Source organism: Physella acuta, unplaced genomic scaffold (genome assembly GCF_028476545.2).
Source record: "Physella acuta isolate Inbredline_101_S28 unplaced genomic scaffold, ASM2847654v3 ptg001100l, whole genome shotgun sequence".
Lineage (NCBI taxonomy): Eukaryota > Metazoa > Mollusca > Gastropoda > Physidae > Physella > Physella acuta.
This window is the reverse complement of record NW_026732617.1, coordinates 156,802-177,802: the sequence shown is the minus strand read 5'-3', so window position 1 is coordinate 177,802 and position 21,001 is coordinate 156,802. Positions and strand designations below refer to the sequence as shown.

Genomic DNA, 21,001 nt, shown 5'->3' with positions numbered 1-21,001 from the left:
AAAAAATATATTCTTACACTCTTCATTGTTGATGTGCACACTGTTAAATATATTAACTCTTTTGACAGCTTTAAAATTACTTGAATCATAATATAATTTTACGCTAATACACTCTACTCTAATACAATTTACCTTAATACAACCCTACCGCAATACAACCGTACCCTAATACAACTACACCCTAATACAACTATACCATAATAAAAATACACCCTAAAAATACACCCTAATACAACTATCCTAATACAGCAATACACTAAGACAACATTACGCGAATAGAACACTGCCCTTATACAACAGCACCATAAAACAACACTACCCCAATACAACATAATCAGTAATAAATACAGTAAATTGTTTTACAAATAGTTTGATAATTTGGCTAATTTGTTGCCAAATGTGTTTACTTAAAATTTAATTTCGTTATTTGTATTCTAAACACTAAATAATTAACTGACAAGAGAACTTTAAATCAACAGCTTAATTATTGCATCATTAATTAAATATGCACATACATCACAACATAACAAAAGCTGAAGCAGTGAATTTAAAAAAAACGAGACAGTTATCTGAATACAATTTACATGAACATTTCGTTTGGAATGTCGATACCAATAACAGGAAACCAAGTTCTGATTAATTGAACATAAAACAGAGAAAAACATAAAGCAAGTCCAAACAAAAAAGAAAAATAGATTGTACTTTTGAAACAGACACAAGAGCAAATTGTTCCGATTCTATATACACAGGTTCTAAAACAAAACTTCATTTGTTAATATAATTTTTAATACGTTAATTTCATTGAGTAATAGGTATAATAAACCGGGAGTGATCTCCCCTAAACTTTCTCGAATATTCTTATATAAAATAACAGGGGGTGGGAACTCGGGCTATAGACATGATTTTTAATCTATTTTAAATACTTAAAGTTTTAAAAATAGAATAAAATCTCGTAGACAAAAGAATTGCACACAAAGTAAACGCAAATTAAAAAAGTGCATAATAGTGCGCAATATTATTAGTACTTTATAAATTTACACGCGTTTTTTGAGAAATCGGAAATAGCGTAAATTAGTACTTCCGGTCAACGGAAATTACTCAAAATTTGAAAGAAGGTAGAAAATTAGATCTTTTACTTACATGTGAAATTTCATTTATCTATCTGAAATAGTACTCAAGTTATAGGCTTTTGAAAAATTCAAAGTAGAAAAAGTAACACTTCCGGTTATCGGAAATCGCTCAAAAGTTGATGCATATCTACAATTTTGATAAAATACTTATATATGAAATTTCATCAACCTAGCTGTAACGGTACTCAAGTTATCGTGTTTACACACACACACAGACAGACACACAGACAGACACACAGACATACGGACAAGATTGCAATATTATGTTTTTCCGTATCAGTGAGATGTAAATCGTCGAGATTTGTAAAAATGTCGATTTTTTTTGCACGATTACATGACTTTCTCTATACTTCGTATAATCGAGAAAGTAAAAATGATATGTATATTTTATAATGCTGATCAAATATATTGAAAAAAAATTTCATGACGATAAAATTGTGTGCATTCTTATTACAAAGAGATAGACACAAAGGTAAACCGTAAAAATAAATTACCCTTGTTTGTCTGCTGTCATGTTCAATCCTTACCGGTCTTGTAAATCCACCACAAAAAATGCCATAATCCATTATGTGCCATTGATCCATTAATCACATTTTGAGTAAATGCAGTTAAACAATAAATCACGAGCTTAATCCCAAAGATCAAATACTTTGAAATGTTTTCCTAATTTGAATAAATTTAAACAAAACACTATATGCGGGAGTAAATCTTATATTTAATATTTTGATGTTAAATTAAAAATTAACTAACCCTAGTCTCAATGAAGAATAAAACAAGTTGATTGTTCTTGACAAAAATAGGCTCTTTTACTTTAAAATTGTATTTAATTAAATGGAGAGAATTATTTGATTGGAAATTTTAGATTCTAGTAATAGAAAAACTATTTCGGACTAATCAAACACATAAAAAAATGTTCGATTCCAAATCAATAGAAAAAAAAAGAAAATTATTTGCAAGAATGAAATTGTTTCTAATTTATGCAAACAGATACTCTGAAATAAAAAAGCTTGTGTGAATTAAATAAGTTTTGCTCTGCTGTGCTAGACTCTTCTGTCAGTGACGACTTTTTAGTATAACAAAAGCTAACATTTTTGTAACACGTTAGTGGCCTGTGGTGTGCAGAGTTATAAAATCTAAAGTAGCAAACACTACATATCTCTTCTGATCCAGGGACAGAACTTTATTTATAAAAAAAATGTTTACACTATTAAATACTCATTGGTGGTCTAGAATAAAATTAAAAGCAAAAAAAAAAAAAATGGTCGCATAACTCACAGAGCTAAAATGTAAAAATGTTTCCCGTAAAATTTAATAACTATTAAGTACATTTATAACTTGTACGGAAAAAATGTAAAAATTATGTTAGGCGTAATATGCAATAAATATATAGTACAGTTATACCTTGTACGACTAAACAGTGGCGGAACTAGAAATCAAAGGCTCCCCCGCAAAGAAAAAACTAGGGCCCCCTATATATATATATATATATATATTTATATATATATATATATATATATATATATATATATATATATATATATATATATATATATATATATATACAAAATCTATATCCTGAGTGAGTAATTTAGTCTACTTCATTCCAATATATAACCATTCTGAGTGAACAAAACAGAAAAATTTAGTCCACACTCAGTTCGAGTTAGAAAAGTATCATCACCATCATGCTGGTCAAAAATATATAAAGACGTTAGCTTGACTCGTGAATGGTTTCTCGCGTTATGTTTATTTTTTTTTTCATTTTTGGCTTTTATAATATCAATTTTGAAAACATTGATTTTTATAGCCATACTATTGTATAGTACGTCTTATTTAAATAACAATTCAGAGAATCAATTGCTTTTTAATATACATAGTACAAAACTATTTAAATGAGCTTCGTGGGCATCCCTATTTTAAAGAAGGGCAGTAAGGCTTGGAAGTAGTGTGAATGTTTACCTACCTTTCAAACTATAGCTCTGGTAGATTTTAAAATATTTTTCTACTCAACAATCTCTGCTATAGTAGACCTGTTTTTTTTTTTACAAAACCACTTTCAAGATGCATGAAAAACATAATTTTTGAAAAAAAAAATCATTGTTTTTTGGTCGGAACTGGGCCCCTAAACGTCCTGGCCCCCCCGCATTGCGGGGTCTGGCGGTATGGTAGTTCCGCCCCTGCGACTAAACAAAAATACTGCGTTTAAAACTATTGATGTATTAACAAAATGTCTAAGCAGAAGCTGTTATTTACAGTGATGAAAAAGCTTATACTAAATCAATAAATTAAGTGAGAAACATTAAGTGTAATTGAGACCGCGACAAACAGCAGTTTTACCAGGCACAGATCACATTAACACAACTTAAGAGCGGGTTAGAGGAAGTTGAAGCAACTTTTCAAGGGCTAACACAATAACGAAATGAAAATGTGTTTGCCCTTTGTTTAAAAGCTGCTTCGTGTTCTCAAGCTAGACGCAAGCTAAATTTTGCATGTAAGTCACATTCGTGAATTTAATCAATTTAATAGAAAATTTTCAGAAAAACTTTGTCAAAATATTTTTTATGGATTTGTGTGTACTGAAATTGAAATTGAAAGTATATTTATCAATTTCTTCTGAATCCGTTGTTGAGTTTTTTTTTTTAGAAAATAGGCATTTAAATTCAAATTTTAATATGCTCTAAAACAGCGGTTCGTGGCTTAAGATTGGGAACAAAAATAAATTTTCTATCCATTCTAAATTACATGAATTCCTATACAATTGAAGTAAATCTAATTTTAATTAATTCTTTACTTGTACATGTTGCAGATAAAATAAAAGTCTGACCTCTAGCGTCTTAACACGTTTTCTTTTACTGTTCGCAGTGGTACTTTGAGTTTTCCCCATTAAAATCGGTCAAGAAGATAAAACCAGGTTTAGAAATGATAGGGTGGCAACCTAGTTTTTTTTTTGGAAAAAGGGCGAGGATGATGGGGGTGGGGGATAGTGGGGCTGGATATGGTGCTAAAACCAAATATCATTTTATATGGCTAGGTCCTATACTGCTGTTGGAATCATGTGTACAATTGATGTAAGTTGTGGTCAGACAGGACAAAAATAACAATCAGTAGTTGACGGACAATTTTTATATCAAAATATATAAACATGCGTGGTTGGGCGGTAGAGCACACGAATGGTAGCCCGAATATCTGGAGTCGGATTTCGGGTAAGAGTCAATACAGCGTCCATGAGTCCACCCAGCTCTGATAAATATCTGAGTTACTTTATGAAAAGTAAAGGCGGATGGGCATATAAATGACCACACTATCGCTATACATGCCGAGGTCAAAGAAACAGATGAACTCTACTTCTTCTGCCCTATGCTCCTACGGGTAAAAAATTGGGAACGCATTTGATTAGACAAAAAATCCCGTTTTAAAAAGAATTAAAGTCATATTATTAATCTCATAATTAGACCAAGATCTAGAGGTTACTTGTGGTGATTTCAACATAAAAAGTAGAACATCTAGATACGATAAAACATCTAGGTACGATTTCGCAATTTCGAACTTGAAAGTTCATGTGACCAGCAGCAGAAAAGCCAACAAAAAATAATCTTGGTGACTAAAGACTTGATGATCAGTACAAAAGGGCCACAACCAATGTTGTTGAGTTGATATCATCGCCACATGAATCACTGATAACGGTTCTTGTTGCGTGGTGCAAGGGTGATAATCTCAGCTCAATGGGGACTTTACCTACAATCAAAATGGAGATTGGTAAATTTTTTGTCTGTATTTGGAGAGGGTGGGGATTGGGGGTGGGGGTGATGGACTTTAGGTATAGGTAGTGACTAATGCAAATATAATGAAAGTATTTTTAGCAAAAAATGGGGAATTTAACATTCGTTTGAAAAGTTGTTTGATGTAATATTTTTTGTCAAGGTTGTAACCCACACTTGCTCTCTGGCGTGTTCTTAAAGTTGTAGTTTGATCTATCACTAGTGAACCAGTCGAGATAAAATCAAACAAATTGTGGAATTTGTGGATTTGTGGAAATCTCGAATTTGATTTTTGCACTATTACAATACTTCCTTTATACTTCGCATACGAGAAAGTAAAAAAGTGGGAATTTAAAATTTGTTCGAAAAGTGTTTGATTGTATTACATTTTGATAAGCTTATAAACCACGGTAGGTTCACAGCGTGTTTTTAAAGTTGTTGCTTGATCTATCACTAGTAAACCAATCAAGCTAAAATTTAAAAAATTGGTTCAAATTTTAACTTATATCTTAAGCTCAACACGTAAACAACATACACCTTAGACGCTTTTGTAAATTAGTTGATTTTAGGTCCTGTATACAACACCGCTTTACATTTCTAATACACTGTATTATAGTTTAAAGTCGATACAAACAAATGACATCAGACTATAAACATGAAAACATCCAATCTAGGCCATATTCCGAGCACCAGATAAAGGTGTTACAACATGGTCTAGCCTTGGCTTAGATCCACCCTACCCCACGGGTCTACCGGCATGACTAACCGTTATCTGCAACTCTAGACTATATAAGCTAAACCCAGTTACAGAAAACAACAGACCTTTGGCTCTACCTGAGGGTGAAGACAAGGTAGGCTTATGTATACACCACATATTTTTTAGGACAATGTGTCTTAAGGACAAAATGACTAAAGACACAATTTTTTAAAAATAAAATCTGTCTTAATGACGAACTGTCTTAAGGAAAACTGTCTTAAGGACTAATTGTCTTAAAGACTGACTGTTTTATGGACAAAATATCTGAAGGATGAAGCGTAGCCTATATGATGAAGCTCATTAACATTTTGTAGATAGCCTCAGCTTACGCCGTTTATATTACGCTTACTTGCAACAAAGCTTCGGTTTACGTCACATCGCTTCTGTTTACGTCGCTTCATGCAGAAAAGGAACGGATGCGTAAAATCCGAACAAGTATCGTTTTCAGGAAAGATGACCAAAATAAGATATTCTAAAATAAATCTTTAACTTTGTTGACATAATTGTGTTTGGATCAAAATTCGTGAATATTGCACTCTGGGTCTCGAGTCAATTGTTACCATTGAAAGACCAGACGATGCATGAAACACACCATTTCAGTTGGGTTGTAATAATTCCATTATATCAGTCATTGACGGTGTAATTATACAATCACAGCATCCGGTGAAGTTGTCATTAAATCACTTCAACATTATTGTATTTATTTCATCCCCTCGTCATTACCTATCTAGTTATTGTGTATACCTTAACCTCAGACAGTAATGTTGTAATACTAACATTATATATTTCAGAGAGATGATGCTGTACTGTGTTGTGTTGTTCACCACCGTGGTGACGTTATGTCATGGGCTCTACGTGCCTCCCGCACCCCGTGCTGATGGTAAGTATGTGTGGACTCAATGTGGTTTAACGTACCGTGCGGGACAATTTATGTGTAAAATGGGCCTTTAAAGTCTTATATGGGCCATGTACAGTGTTATATGGGATGTGTAAAGTGTTATATGTGATATGTAAATTGTTACATGGGATATATAAAGTGTTATATGGGACATGTAAAGTGTTATATGGAATATGTAAAGTGTTATATATTGCATGTAAGTTGTTATATCAGCCATGCAAAGTGTTATATACGATATGTAAATTGTTAGTTGGACATGCAAAGTGTTATATGGGACATGTAAAATTTGATATAAAAAGCGTCCAATCACTACACAAGACATAGTAAAGTGTTATACGGTTGTTAGAGTGATTAAACAACAACAGCTGGTACAACAGACTGTCTAAGAGTGATATAACTCAATGATTTAAATGAAAAAAAAAGGGTTATGTTCCGACCTGAAGTCTTCGTCAGATTAAACTCTAACAAACACATCTTATGTGATTGACAGGACCGCTGGCGACAGACACATACAACTACCACGAAGTTCTAGACGACAACTACCATCTGTACTGGAACTTCAACTCTACACACATCTTGTTCAAGGTCCAGGTCAGGACTAATGGTAGGTATTAATGGTAGGTTTTCTTCTCAGGACTAATGGTAGGTTTTCTGTTTTCTTCTTGTAATTAACTTGTGACAGCACAAAGTTAAAATATGATGGTCGTCTTTTTGTGAATTTCGGTAAAGCTAAAGTTCAGACAACTTAAGAATATATTTTAAAGACATAACAGTAGATTTTTTAGCTTGACTAGCACACCCCCTCCCCCCCCCCCCCCATCCCCCTCACACACAGTCAAGTGTAGAAAGCCTATAATTCTACAGACTTGAATTATAGGAACCTAAATCCAACTTAATCATGCCGTCCCAATGACTAAAAATAAACCATAGCATCTGATTTTATTTATTTTCTCAGGCTACATTGGTTTCGGGATTTCCCCAAACGGTGCCATGACACACTCTGACGTCGTCATTGGCTGGGTGAAAGATGGACAATCCCATTTTAGTGTAGGTTTATTTAGATCTATATATTTTTTTGTGCAGCATGGTGATACGTAAGTTTTGTCTTTATGAATCTGTAACTTATGGCATCAGTGTGAAACTAAAATGTTTGTATTCGTGCCCCAGGACCGTCACGCCGAAGGAAACTTCTTGCCTGCTATTGATGCCATCCAGGACTGGAGTCTGGTCTCAGCTGCTGAATCTGGGGAATACACGACCTTGATCTTTGTCAGGAAACTCGTCACCTGTGACCCCGATGACCTGCCCATCACTGTACGTACCTGCGACACTTTTCTTTCTCTATGAGTTTCTATGAATATGGTGCTGTGAATATGGCTTTTTTTGCCGCTATGGGCTTTTCACTAATGTGGGTTTCTGTGAATAGGGTCTTTCTGCGATCATGGATTTTCTTGTGACTATGGGTTTTCTGCAAGTATGAGCTTCCTGTGATTATGGGTTTCCTGTTGAGTATGGGGTTCTGTGAATTTCAGTGTCTGGGACTATGGACTTGCTTCTGTGACTATGGGCTTTCTGTGACTTGATAAACTGCTTCTAAGTGAAATGTATAATCATGAGCGTTCTGAGAATTATGCTTTTCAATTTTAGTTGAAGGTATAATATTATTTTTTAAAAAGAAAGAGAGAGAAAACATGTATATATAATGTATGTATAACACGACTTCCACAGAACGGCACGACCCGTGTTATTTTTAGCTACAACCCGAACGACCCAGCCTCCGATACCACGGTCCTGTACCACGGGTCGTCCAGACGAGGCGTCAAGTCCATTTTGATGCTGGACCCGCCTTCAAGCGATGCCAACCAGAAACCACTGCCCGATGACGTTGTGACCTTTGACTTTATGAATAATAATGTTCGTAATTTATCTATTGGATAAGACAATATGTGCTTTATATAAAGTTCTTTGAGACACTACAGTAATATCAATTTGACCTTTTATAGTTAGGATTGGGTTGAGTTTAACCTGTCACTAAGAGAATTTTAAATAATTAATTTTAATTAATAATAATTTCAGTTTACCGTACCAGCTAAAGACACATACTACAGGTGTACGATTATCAAATTACCTGACCTGGGTCAAAAACACCACATGTTCAAGGTAAGAACTTTTCAGTCATGTTAGAAGTCAAATATGGGCTTGCATTGTCTGATGTTTGTGTGTTGTTCTTTGTAAGAATGTTGATGCCACTCTCTAGTACATAACTTGCCTGATGTGACCATGTTGCTTGCAGTACGAGCCCATCATCCAGCCCGGCCACGAGCAGCTTGTCCACCACATCCTGGTCTACTACTGCCCGGGGAAGCTGGACGACAAGTTCCTGGACGTCTCCTACATGTGCTATGACGAGACCCCAGACAGGGAGCTGGACAAATGCGAGCCCGTCATGATCTCATGGGCTGTGGGGGGTCGGGTAAGTCATGGGCTGTGGGGCGTGGGGGGTCGGGTAAGTCATGATGTCATGGGCAGTGGGGGGTCGGGTAAGTCATGATCTCATGGGCAGTGGGGGGTCGGGTAAGTCATGGGCTGTGGGTGGTGGGGGTCGGGTAAGTCATGGGCAGTGGGGGGTCGGGTAAGTCATGGGCTGTGGGGGTCGGGTAAGTCATGGGCAGTGGGGGGTCGGGTAAGTCATGATCTCATGGGCAGGAGGGGGTCGGGTAAGTTATGATCTCATGGGCCGTGGGGGGTCGGGTAAGTCATGATCTCATGGGCAGTGGGGGGTCGGGTAAGTCATGATCTCATGGGCCGTGGGGGGGGGGGGGTGGGGGTCGGGTAAGTCACAATTTCATGCGCTGTGGCTGTTAGGGTCGGGTAAGTCATGATCTCATGAGCTGTGGGGGGTCGGGTAATTTATTATGTCATGGGCAGTGGGGGGTCGTGTAAGTCACGATCTCATTGGCCGTCTGGGGTCGGGTAATTCATCTATGGCAAGTTGAGACTGTCTTGCAACATAACCCCCACACTACACATTCTCCTGCCAATGAGTGTACGTTAGTGAAAAGTATAGGCGGCTGGCATAGTCTAACCACAGTGTCCATTTTCAGTGTTTCTTCCAGACTTTTTTCTCCGGGGGGGGGGGCACTTGAAATTTTCGGGGGGGCGGTAGACTTTCTTCGGGGGGGCGGACACTGTTAAAAGTATATATTTTCTATATAAATTATATAAATTTCATTTCTTTCGGGGGGGCGGTAAAAAATTTTCGGGGGGGCTTCGCCCCCCCGAAGAGATGCCTGGAAGAAACTCTGTCCATTTTTATGCCGAGGCCATAAATAAAGACGCTCTGTACTACACTTGATCTGTGGGCCGTCAAGTTTGGCCAGAAAGTTATCTTTTCCTCTCAATTCCCCAGACTTTCAACTTCCCAGACAACGCAGGCTACTCCCTTGGTGCACCCAACGACCCCGTCTATTTCAGACTGGAGACCCACTACAACAACCCGGATATGAGATCAGGTAGGATACAATGGAATTAAAGAACATAAGAAAATTAACTCACTGATTAAAATAAACCGGGAGTGATCTCCCCTAAACTTTCTCGAATATTCTTATATAAAATAACAGGGGATGGGAACTCGGGCTATAGACATGATTTTTAATCCATTTTAAATACTTAAAGTTTTAAAAATAGAATAAAATCTCGTAGACAAATTAATTGCACACCAAGTGAACGCGAAATAAAAAAGCGCATAATAGTGCGCAATATTATTATTACTTTTAAAATTTACATTAGTTTTTTGAGAAATCGGAAGTAGCGTAAAGTACTACTTCCAGTCAACGGAAATGACTCAAAATTTAATAGAAGGTAGAGAATTAGATCTTTTACTTACGTATGAAATTTCATTTATCTATCTGAAATAGTACTCAAGTTATAGGCTTTTGAAAAATTCAAAGTAGGAAAAGTACCACTTCCGGTTATCGGAAATCGCTCAAACGTTGATACGGATCTACGATTTTGATAAAATACTTATATATGAAATTTCATCAACCTAGCTGTAACGGTACTCAAGTTATCGTGTTTACACACGGACACACACACACACAGACACACAGACATACGGACAAGATTGCAAAATTATGTTTTTCCGTATCAGTGAGATGCAAAACGTCGAGATTTGCAAAAATCTCGATTTTTTTTTTTGCACGATTACAAGACTTTCTCTATACTTCGTATATACGAGAAAGTAAAAATAAGCATATTTATTTTAAATCTCTGAAGCAATATTAGACGCTGGGTCTTACAAATGGTTAGAAAATTGAATACTAGGACATATTTTTGGTGTCGACGGCGTAAACATTTAATAAATTCAAAGCTATTTAATGTTTTTGTTCTTCCTGATTGAACTTAATAACATCTATATTAAACAAGATATGTGATCTTCAATGAATTTTACAGCTATTATATTTGGGTATCTTACTTGATAGAACTGATTAATACATCTATAGTAAACAATGTTGTGATTGACACTTAATGTGGTATTAACATTTCGTTTCTCTCAGATTTCGTGGACAACTCTGGCATTAGGATCTTCTTGACCAAACAGCTGAGGCAGTACGACGCTGGGCAGATCATGACCGGACACACCGTTGACCCTTATCTGCTGATCCCACCCTATGAAAAAAGTTTCATCACTTCTGGGTACTGTTTGACCGAATGTTTAGGAAAGGTATATCGCGGTTTATACATCCACAACGTTTGTTTTTATACTAATTCCACTACACGATTATTATGACTTGTACAATCCTTGATTTATTTATTGAAAATGCTTCCAACTTGGTTTCGATCCCAGGGTGTTGGAGATACAGAGATAAAAGTCTTCGCCAATTTCCTGCACGCTCACCTACTGGGGAGGAAGATACGAACACGTCACTTCCGGAATGGCGTGGAGTTACCTCCCATCATGGAAGACAACAGCTACGATTTTAACTATCAAGAGACCCGGATGTTGAAGGAGGAGCGAGTGGTCAAGAAAGTAATGCGTCATTTAATCTCAATCATTCCACAGTAAAAAGCATTAATTAATTAATCTAAATCATTCCACGGTAATAAGCATTAATTAATTAATCATAATCATTCCACAGTAATGAGCATTAATTATGTAATCATAATCACACCACATCCATTCATGCCGAATTATTAATTCACCATAAAGATGTTTTCTCCCTTCCTCGCTCTAAAGTATTGTACACTACCAGTTATCTCCCTTTGAGAATGTCCCATAGTAATGTCCCTTTACTCCACTAGGGCGACCTGCTATTGGTCGAATGCGACTATGACTCTTCTGATAGGACTGCCATCACTTATGTAAGTAGTGTAACACTACAGTAAGTTGCATGTAGTGGGCTGTTGTCCAGTAACATTACACTTAGTAGTATGTAGTGGGTAATTGTCTAGTGACATTACAGTAAGTAGTATGTAGAGGGCAGTTGTCCAGTAGTATTAGAGTAAATAGTATGCAGTGGGCAGTTGTCCAGTAGTATTAGAGTAAATAGTATGCAGTGGGCTGTTGTCCAGTAACATTACAGTATGTAGTGTGTAGTGGGCATTTGTCTAGTAGTATTACAGTAAGTAGCATATAGTTTGCATTTGTCCAGTAATATTACAATTAGTAGTATGTAGTGGGCAGTTGTCCAGTAACATTACAATAAGTAATTTGTAGAAGGCATTTGTCCATTGAAATTACAATAAGTAGTGTTAGTAGTATTCTGGAAACCCACTGTGTAAGAGCATACATAAATGACGTCACACTTATAGGGAGAAGTATCAAGCCTCGTGTAATGATGTGTGACTAGGGGCTGTCACATTTTACAATTTAAGAACTTAGAAGGTGAAGTTTTTTTTCTTCCGTTGTTTCGTAGATTCAAAAAACTTTACTAAATTGTAATTAAAAAATATCAATAAACTTAAGTGGCAACAGAGTTCACACGCTGTTCTAAAATAGATATCCTTCATTTAATAAGCGAAACTTGTAATTTAACGAAAATGGGTATGCTGGGGTGTTCGAGTTCGAAGTTTAGACGATGTGTGAAATGAGAATGTATGGGGGGGGGGGAGTTGTAAATATCGTCCAAAAAGCCTGCTCTCATTTATGGATGAGCCCTCAGTACATTGTAGTTGCCTCTAGGCCATTAAAACTCACAGTATTTTATTTCGTATAAAACTATGAATGTGTTTTTATAAAACCCTCGTTGTCTACTGGGAAGTTAATTCATATTTTATCTTCACGTTGTAGGGTGGTTTGAAGACGACTTATGAGATGTGTGTATCCTTCTTGATGTACTATCCCAAGGTTCCCATGGCAAGGTGCTTAACCAGGTATAACAACAAGTCACTTTACACCAATACAACCCTCTACATATATATATATATATATATATATATATATATATATATATATATATATATATATATATATATATATATATGCATGCTTTTGCATAAGTGAATCTTAAAGATGATCGATTCGATTCATAACACATTTAAGATGTGCATACTATTGCAATGTTCAGTTGATCTGATGTCAAATCTATTTTTCCATTTTTTACATGTCTCACTAAAACTTGTACTGTTGTATGTCTCACTAAACTTTGAACTGCTCGTCAGAACTGACTACATGGCACCCTTAGATGAAGGCAACTACTTCACTCAGATCAACCAAATGGACTGGGCTAACTCCACCGTCAGATCCGAGTTCAAGAAATTGTCTGACAATTCTGGTGTGCTTGACGTATGTTTATTGGAAGCTGGTGGACAAAGCAATGTAAGTTTATTTTACTTCACTTAGCGCTACTCATGAATGCTCGAATCATTTTTTCGGACAAAGAAATATAGTAGTTTGTAATTGTAGTACAGCAATGAGTAGCTTTAAACGATTCTTTTTATCAAAGAATGAAATATCAGAATTTCTAGATTTTTTTTGTGTGTAGGTTTATTGGGCCTTTGAATTTATTGGGGTGGTGGAATATATATATATATATATATATATATATATATATATATATATATATATATATATATATATATATATATATATATATATATATATATATGTGTGTGTGTGTGTGTGTTTATATAAATATGTTTATATGAAAGTAACTATATATGCATGAATGTACAGAGACACTAAGATATACATTACGTTTCTTTCAGTACACTTGGAACAAAGCCCCACGACCATCCGCTACTCAAGAATTTCAGCCACCCAACCCGTGCACGATCTAATCCTGACTGCACTGGCACTAAATCTTCTTGACAGACGTACATCACTGTCCGTCTTTATAACGTTTTTGTGTTGTCTTTTTAGTTTTTTATCATCTTAAACAAATATTTTTATAATCTGTAATTTTTTCATCTCAGTTTATATTTGCAAGTTTGATTACAATAAACTGCTTTTTTTATATTTTAAATTTCTTTAGCTTTTCATTGATGATGTTTTTTTTAAAGACAATAAGTGTGCTGATGGCTTAGATATTACTTGGATCCGATTAAACATGTTTTTGCACGAATACATGTGGAATTCAACACCACCCATAAACAATACCACCCTAATACAACTATACCCTAATACGAAACTCCTAATACAACATCAACTAATACAACAACACCCTAATACACAACACCCTAAGACAACACCACCCTAATACAACACTGCCCAAATACAACACCGCCTAATACAACTATACCTTGATACAACACCCCTAATACAACACTGCCATAATGAAACACGACCCGAATAAACACTGCTTAAATCATAACACTAACCTAGTATAATATTACCATAATGCAAAACTACCAAAAAACATAATTACACTAATACAGCTAATTTTATAAATAATTTGATAACTTGACAAAAAATTGATGATTTTAGGTTGCAGTTTAAACCCAATTGTTGTTAGAAATATTTCAAACATTAAATATTGAACAAACAAAAGTACTTGTAATCAACAAGTTATTTATTGCATCATTAACATTCGCATACCTTATAACTCAATAGAAAGCTAAGGCAGTGAATTAAAAACTCGAGACCATTATTTCAATGTAATTTAGACAAACATTACATTGGGAATGTCAATTCTAACATCAAGAAACCAAGTTCTGATTAGTTAAACATAAAGCAGAGAAAAAAAGTTGCAAGTCTAAACAAAAAAGTAAAAATATATTATAGTATTAAAAAACATGTAAAGACAAATAATTCTGGTTATACATACAAAAGTCCAGAAAAAAAACTTAATCTGTTAATCTAATTTTCACTACGTTACACGCTAATGTTATCATTTCACTGAATAAAAAGTATGAAAATGATGTGTATTTATACTTGTGATGAAGTATATTAAAATTTAAAAAATGATCATGTAAGCATTCAAAATAACAAAGAGACACAAAAGTAAAGTGTAAAAAAATAAAAATACCCTTGTTAGTCGGATTTCATGTACAGTCCTACCTGTCATGTAAATCCATCATTAAAAATGCCATAATCCATTATGTTGTTCAGTACTACCTGTCATGTAAATCCATCATTTAAAAAATGCCGAAATACAATATATGCCATTGTTCCATTAATAACAGTTTGAGAAAATATAATTAAACAAAAAATCAGGAAATTAATCCCAAAGATCGAATACTTTGAAATTTTGTTCTAATTTGAATAAATTTAAACAAAATACTATGTCCTGGCGTATATCTTATATTAAAGCTTCTCTACTAATATATCTTACTAATATCTTACTAATATCTCTGTATATTATATCTATATAAAATATCTTACTAATATATATATATATATATATATATATATATATATATATATATATATATATATATATATATATATCATATTGTTAATGCTTTGATGATAAAATAAATAATTTACCCTGTACCTAATTAAAAATTAAACGAGTTGTTTGTTTACGACAAAAACAAGCTCTGAGAAAAGTTTTTTTCCTCTTCGACTTTAAAATTGTATCCAACTAAGTGTAGAGAATTATCTGATTTGAAATATTAGATTCTTGTAAAAGAAAAATAAGTTCGGTCTGAACATAAAACAAGAAAATGTTCGATTTTAAATCAAACGGCAAAGGAGGAAAATTCTCCTGAAAATCTGACAAGAAAGCCATTTATTTCTGAGTTATTAAAACAAATAATCTGAAATAAAACACCTTTGGTTAATTAAAAAAGTTTTGCTATGCTATGTTAGACTCTTCTGTCAATGAATTGTATTTAGAAAATCAACAGCTAATCTTTTGTAACACTTTAGTAGCATGTGGTAGCATGTGGTGTGGTGTGCAGAGTTATAAAATCTGCAAACAATGATGATGTGTCCTTAACTAGCAGACTCTACATATCACTTCTTATCCAGGGACACAACCTTGTTTAAACAACAAATGTTTACTGAATCAATTACACGGTGATATAATTATGCTGTTTGGTGGACAAGAATAAAATGAAATGCAAAAAAAAAAAAAATGGTCGCATAACTCACATAGATATTTGTAAAAATTCTGTTTAGCGAAAAATGCAATAACTATTAACTACAGTAATAACTTATAACGACTAAGCAAAAATGCTGCAATGCGGTCAAATTATACTTCAAAACGGCTTATGTATTAATAGATTGTTTAAAATGATCATGAAACCTTAAAAATGCTTTTATGTATACAACGATTAAAAAATTTAATAAATCAACAAATTAAGAGAGAAGCATTAAGTGGGAGTGAGACCGGGACAAACAGCAGTTTTACCAGGCACAGATCATATTAACACAACTTAAGAGCGGGTTAGAGGAAGTTGATGCAACTTTTCAAGGGCTAACACAATAACGAAATGAAAATGTGTTTGCCCTTTGTTGAAAAGCTGCTTCGTGTTCTCATGAAAACTAGATGCATGCTAAACTTTGGCTGAAAGTCACCCGGGTAAATTAAATCAATTTAATATAACATTTTCAGACTAACACTATCAAAATATTTTTTTAACGATTTGTGTGTACTGAACTTGAAATTGAAAGAATATTTATCAATTTGTTTTGAATCTGTTGTTGCGTTTTTTGAAAATTTGTATTTTAAATTCAAATTTTAATATGTTATAAAACCGCGGCTAGTGATTTACTATTGGGAACAAAAAAAATATATCCCAAATTTTATGAATTCACATAGAGTAGAAGTAAAACTTAATATAATTTGTTTCTTTAATCATACGTGTTGCAGAAAAAAAACACGTCTTATCTATGCGCCTCGAAGGCACATTACAGGTATTTATAGAATATTAATTTATAAAAATAGTTCTTTGCTGTTGGTTCGTCATCCACCTCACCTCGCGGCGTAAACTTCTTTAAATATCATGTAAATATGTATAACAGATACAATTTATATGACAGCGCTTCATTAAGTTACCTAAACCCTGTTTATACTTAAACAAATGCAACATTTGGTATAACAAATTTTCTAAGAGAGATGCTTTTGTTCCATTAATGTAATAATTAATATTATTACAATCTATCTTTATCTCTCTCTCTCTCTCTCTCTCTCTCTCTCTCTCTCTCTCTCTATATATATATATATATATATATATATATATATATATATATATATATATATATATATATATATATATATATATATATATATATATATATACATATACATATACATATATATATATATATATATATATATATATATATATATATATATATATATATATATATATACACACATTTAAATTGTTCAATTTCATCTGTATATGTGACAGTAGTTTTTGAACAGAATGTAAAACATCTGAATCACTTGATACACCATAAATATAAGTTTCATCTGAGTCTGTGCTAATCTACGTGGCAGTGCTTTTGTATAGTTCATCTGTATCTATTGTATCAGTATTCATGTAAGTGGTTTTGTCTTTGTATAGTTCATCTGTATCTAACGTAACCCTTCATATAGTCTCTCTCTTAAGCTACGCAAGGTTGTTGATACGATCAGGCTTATGCTATCTTGTGCAAGAATTGTAACATTTGCTTCACGAAGGGCTCACTGGCTAGTCTCGCCAACTTTCTACCTTGAAACAAAGCTCAGACCAGAAGATGTGAAGGCTAGCAGGCCGAACACAAACGTTCCTAAAACATCAAAGCCAGCTTCAGCCTGCGGTTTAAAAACAAAAGTTTATAACGATTTTGTTCACAATAGCATAAACAATAGTTAAATTATAAGAAAAAATTTGTGAACAGATTACAGTAAGATAGTCCCTAGCAGTTATAAACAAAGTTTTATTGAATGCATTCATACATATGACTTTGAGTTGAAATGAAATTAAATTTAAAGTTTTATCTTTAGTAAACTGTAGAAACTACCTGCGCCTCACGCTACAGTGGTAGATAAAATATGGTGAAAATTAAAATCGAACAAGACATGGCCTGACCTCCAGCTAACAAGTCGCATGACCAGAAAATGAACTAAGTCACATGACCAGATTATGACATAAAAAGTCACATGACCATATCTAGGTGTCTAACAAGTCACATGACCAGTCCATGACCTAACAAATCACATGACCAGACCTTTACCTAACAAGTAACATGACCTGACATTGGCCTATTATGTCACATGACCTGACCTTGACCTAACAAGTCACATAACCTGACCTTGACCTAACAAGTCACATGACTTGACCCTAACCTAACAAATAACATGACCCTACCTTGACCTAATAAGTCACCTGATCACACCTTAACCTAAAAATCACATGACCTGACCTTGACAAATCTCACAACCTGACCTTGACCTAACAAATCACATGGCCTGACCTCGACCTAACAAATCACATGACTTGACCTACCTGAATGCTCCTACTCACGCCGTACTTGACCTTGTTGACGAAATGCTCACAGTTGTTAAAAAACAGGTTGTAGTGGAAAGGTCCAGTGAGTGACCTCGCCTCTCTAACTATAGTCTGTGTGTCGTGACTGGGCCATTCACTGGAGAAAATTGAAAAACTCATTCAACTCTGTATGTCAGAGATCGACCTGCCTTCGGTATCTGAGGTCTTCTAAGGTCATTTAATGTCATCTTAGGTCTTCTGTTGTCAGTGTCTTGAAGGGTGTTGCTAACCGTCCAACAATATGGAAGGTGTGATTTAATTAAAGACGTAGCTCATGTTGTCGAAAATGCATTGTTCCAGTTGTAAAGTATACACAACGTCCTAAGTCATAAGTCTATGAAATATCATCGGGGGGGGGGGGGGGACAACTCACTGAGATATCGTAAATTTTATTAATACAAATTCTCTCTCCAAATGCATACCTGTGCTTAATGCTACTCAACAGTTTTAGGACGAAAACCGTTGAATGCTATTCTACATTTTATGTTCTTGTTTAGATATACAGCACATAATGAAGTATGTTGACGGAAAATAATTGTATGAAGGACAAAGCACATTTAAAACAATATACAGTTTTTAGAAACTTAAAATTATTTTAAAAAGCGATTCAATCTAACCAACAAATCGACAGTCTAAGTTGAGACTAGTTCACTTCAGTGTTTCTTCCAGACTTTTTTTCAGAGCCCCCCCCCCCCCTCCCCCGAAGAGATGCCTGAAAGAAAATCTGGTTCACTTACTGGCGATTAGCTAGACTGGCCCTCCCATTGCGAGCTGCCCTGTGGAAACTTTCCTCTACGGCGATAGCCTTAGACCAGTGAGGTCTGCCCCAGGCCATCAGCAGACGTAGGATGGCACCGGACATCGTGACAGACTTGTCGCTGGAAGCCTTTAGGTGGATAACCTTACCGGAACCTGCAAGATTGTTGTAGATTTTATTACCGGAACCTGCAAGATTGTTGTAGATTTTAAAATTGTTTCTTAAAAATTAGCCTGCCTATTGTTGATTTGATACTTATACTGTAGATGGAGAAAGTACACTCCGGTTGTTGAAATTGCATGTTAATAGAAAACCAATGTTGGTAACAAAAATTACTATTGTTAGAGGTCGACCATAAATGACGTCACACTCGTAGGGGGCAGGGGGTCCGTAATTATGGATGATGTGTGATGAAGGGGAGGGGGGGGTACTGTGGTCTGACGTCACACTTTTGCATTATAAAAAAAAGCAATGTTAGAAAACGCATTTAGCCGTTATTTCGCGTTTAAGAAAACTGTTTTAATAAATTGTAATAGAAACTGATTAAAATATGATATGGATAAGAGGGATTTTGTGTTGTGACATTATGTTGTTTTAATAAAAGAATATGGCATTTTAACGGGATGTGTGAAAGTCAAATTGTGTGAAGACAGAAAGGAATTGGCAAGTTTTGTCAGTTTTTTTTTGTTTTGTCGCCTAGATAGAAGACGTCTTTGTTTTGTTACGTCATGGAAAGAAAGGTTTTGTCTTGTTGTTTTATACAGCGGTTGTCATCTTGTGTAGATGTGTAGTCTAGTCTCGTCTATGTCTGTTAGAAGGTGGTCTAGTCCACGTGAAAGATTGTATAGCTAACTTATTAAGGTAAAGATCGAAGTCAGAAATACGTACATAATCTCACACTAAACTTACCCACGTAAAGAGCGAAGTTAGAAATACTTAGATAATCTCACACTAAACTTACCCACGTAAAGAGCGAAGTCAGAAATACGTAGATAATCTCACACTAAACTTACCCACGTAAAGAGCGAAGTCAGAAATACGTAGATAATCTCACACTAAACTTACCCACGTAAAGAGCGAAGTCAGAAATACGTAGATAATCTCACACTAAACTTACCCACGTAAAGAGCGAAGTGGGAGAAGAAAGTCCTCTTGAACTTGACGATGTCGCCAGCCTTAAGCTTAGCTAGGAGTTTCTGGTTGTGGACATACACATCATCAACTGGACGAACACGAGGGTTCTGACCACACCGGCGGCAGGGTAGTAGAGTTTTAGTATTTGCCGATATAGCTATTTGTATCAGCAGTATGAGTTGTACCACAGCGAGGGTTAGGTCGAGTGATAGGGTCAGTGACAGTGTTAGGGTTAGGACTAGGGCTAATATTAGATCCAGGGCTGTTGTAGCGTGTTTGTCCTCGAATTCGTGCTGTTGACGCGCTGTTCTGTATCACACGGCTTAGAAAACAATTAGCTCATAGCTCCCAGGATTAGCTCGCACCTTGTTATCATCCTTACATTGTTCACTTAGCTCACGAAGGATTGATAATATCCTGAAACACAGTTGAAATAGTTCACACCTGACCTAACACAGATGTAATAGTTGACTCGAGCAAGAATATATTTATAGAAGAATTCAATCTTGTATTTCAATACCTATTTCATTTCAAGCTTTCATAAATAATCCACAAACTTAGTAGATGTTTTTGTTGAAAAGGTGTCTGCTGAATATACTCTTCACTAAACGAAAGAAAAATCACCATCTGATTTTAAATCGAAAT

General features: G+C 34.9%; 2 protein-coding genes across 2 annotated transcripts; one reads left to right on the top strand and one right to left on the bottom strand.

Moving 5' to 3' along the window:
* Positions 1 to 5,630: 5,630 nt before the first annotated feature.
* On the top strand, positions 5,631 to 13,990 carry LOC131955759 (DBH-like monooxygenase protein 1). The gene is made up of 15 exons (XM_059320005.1): positions 5,631 to 5,739; positions 6,437 to 6,525; positions 7,034 to 7,147; positions 7,499 to 7,590; positions 7,711 to 7,857; positions 8,272 to 8,457; positions 8,620 to 8,703; positions 8,837 to 9,016; positions 9,953 to 10,055; positions 11,100 to 11,266; positions 11,390 to 11,572; positions 11,845 to 11,904; positions 12,833 to 12,915; positions 13,204 to 13,360; positions 13,750 to 13,990. Exons 2-15 carry the CDS (start codon positions 6,441 to 6,443, stop codon positions 13,819 to 13,821), a joined length of 1,713 nt encoding a protein of 570 aa, XP_059175988.1. The 5' UTR covers positions 5,631 to 5,739; positions 6,437 to 6,440; the 3' UTR covers positions 13,822 to 13,990.
* Positions 13,991 to 17,488: 3,498 nt separating this feature from the next.
* LOC131955768 (phospholipase A and acyltransferase 2) lies at positions 17,489 to 20,143 on the bottom strand. Its single transcript, XM_059320020.1, has 4 exons — positions 20,132 to 20,143; positions 19,203 to 19,377; positions 18,424 to 18,562; positions 17,489 to 17,729 (listed from the first exon to the last, which is right to left on the bottom strand). The coding sequence occupies exons 2-4, from the start codon at positions 19,325 to 19,327 to the stop codon at positions 17,643 to 17,645; spliced, it is 351 nt and encodes a 116-aa protein (XP_059176003.1). The 5' UTR covers positions 19,328 to 19,377; positions 20,132 to 20,143; the 3' UTR covers positions 17,489 to 17,642.
* Positions 20,144 to 21,001: the final 858 nt, after the last annotated feature.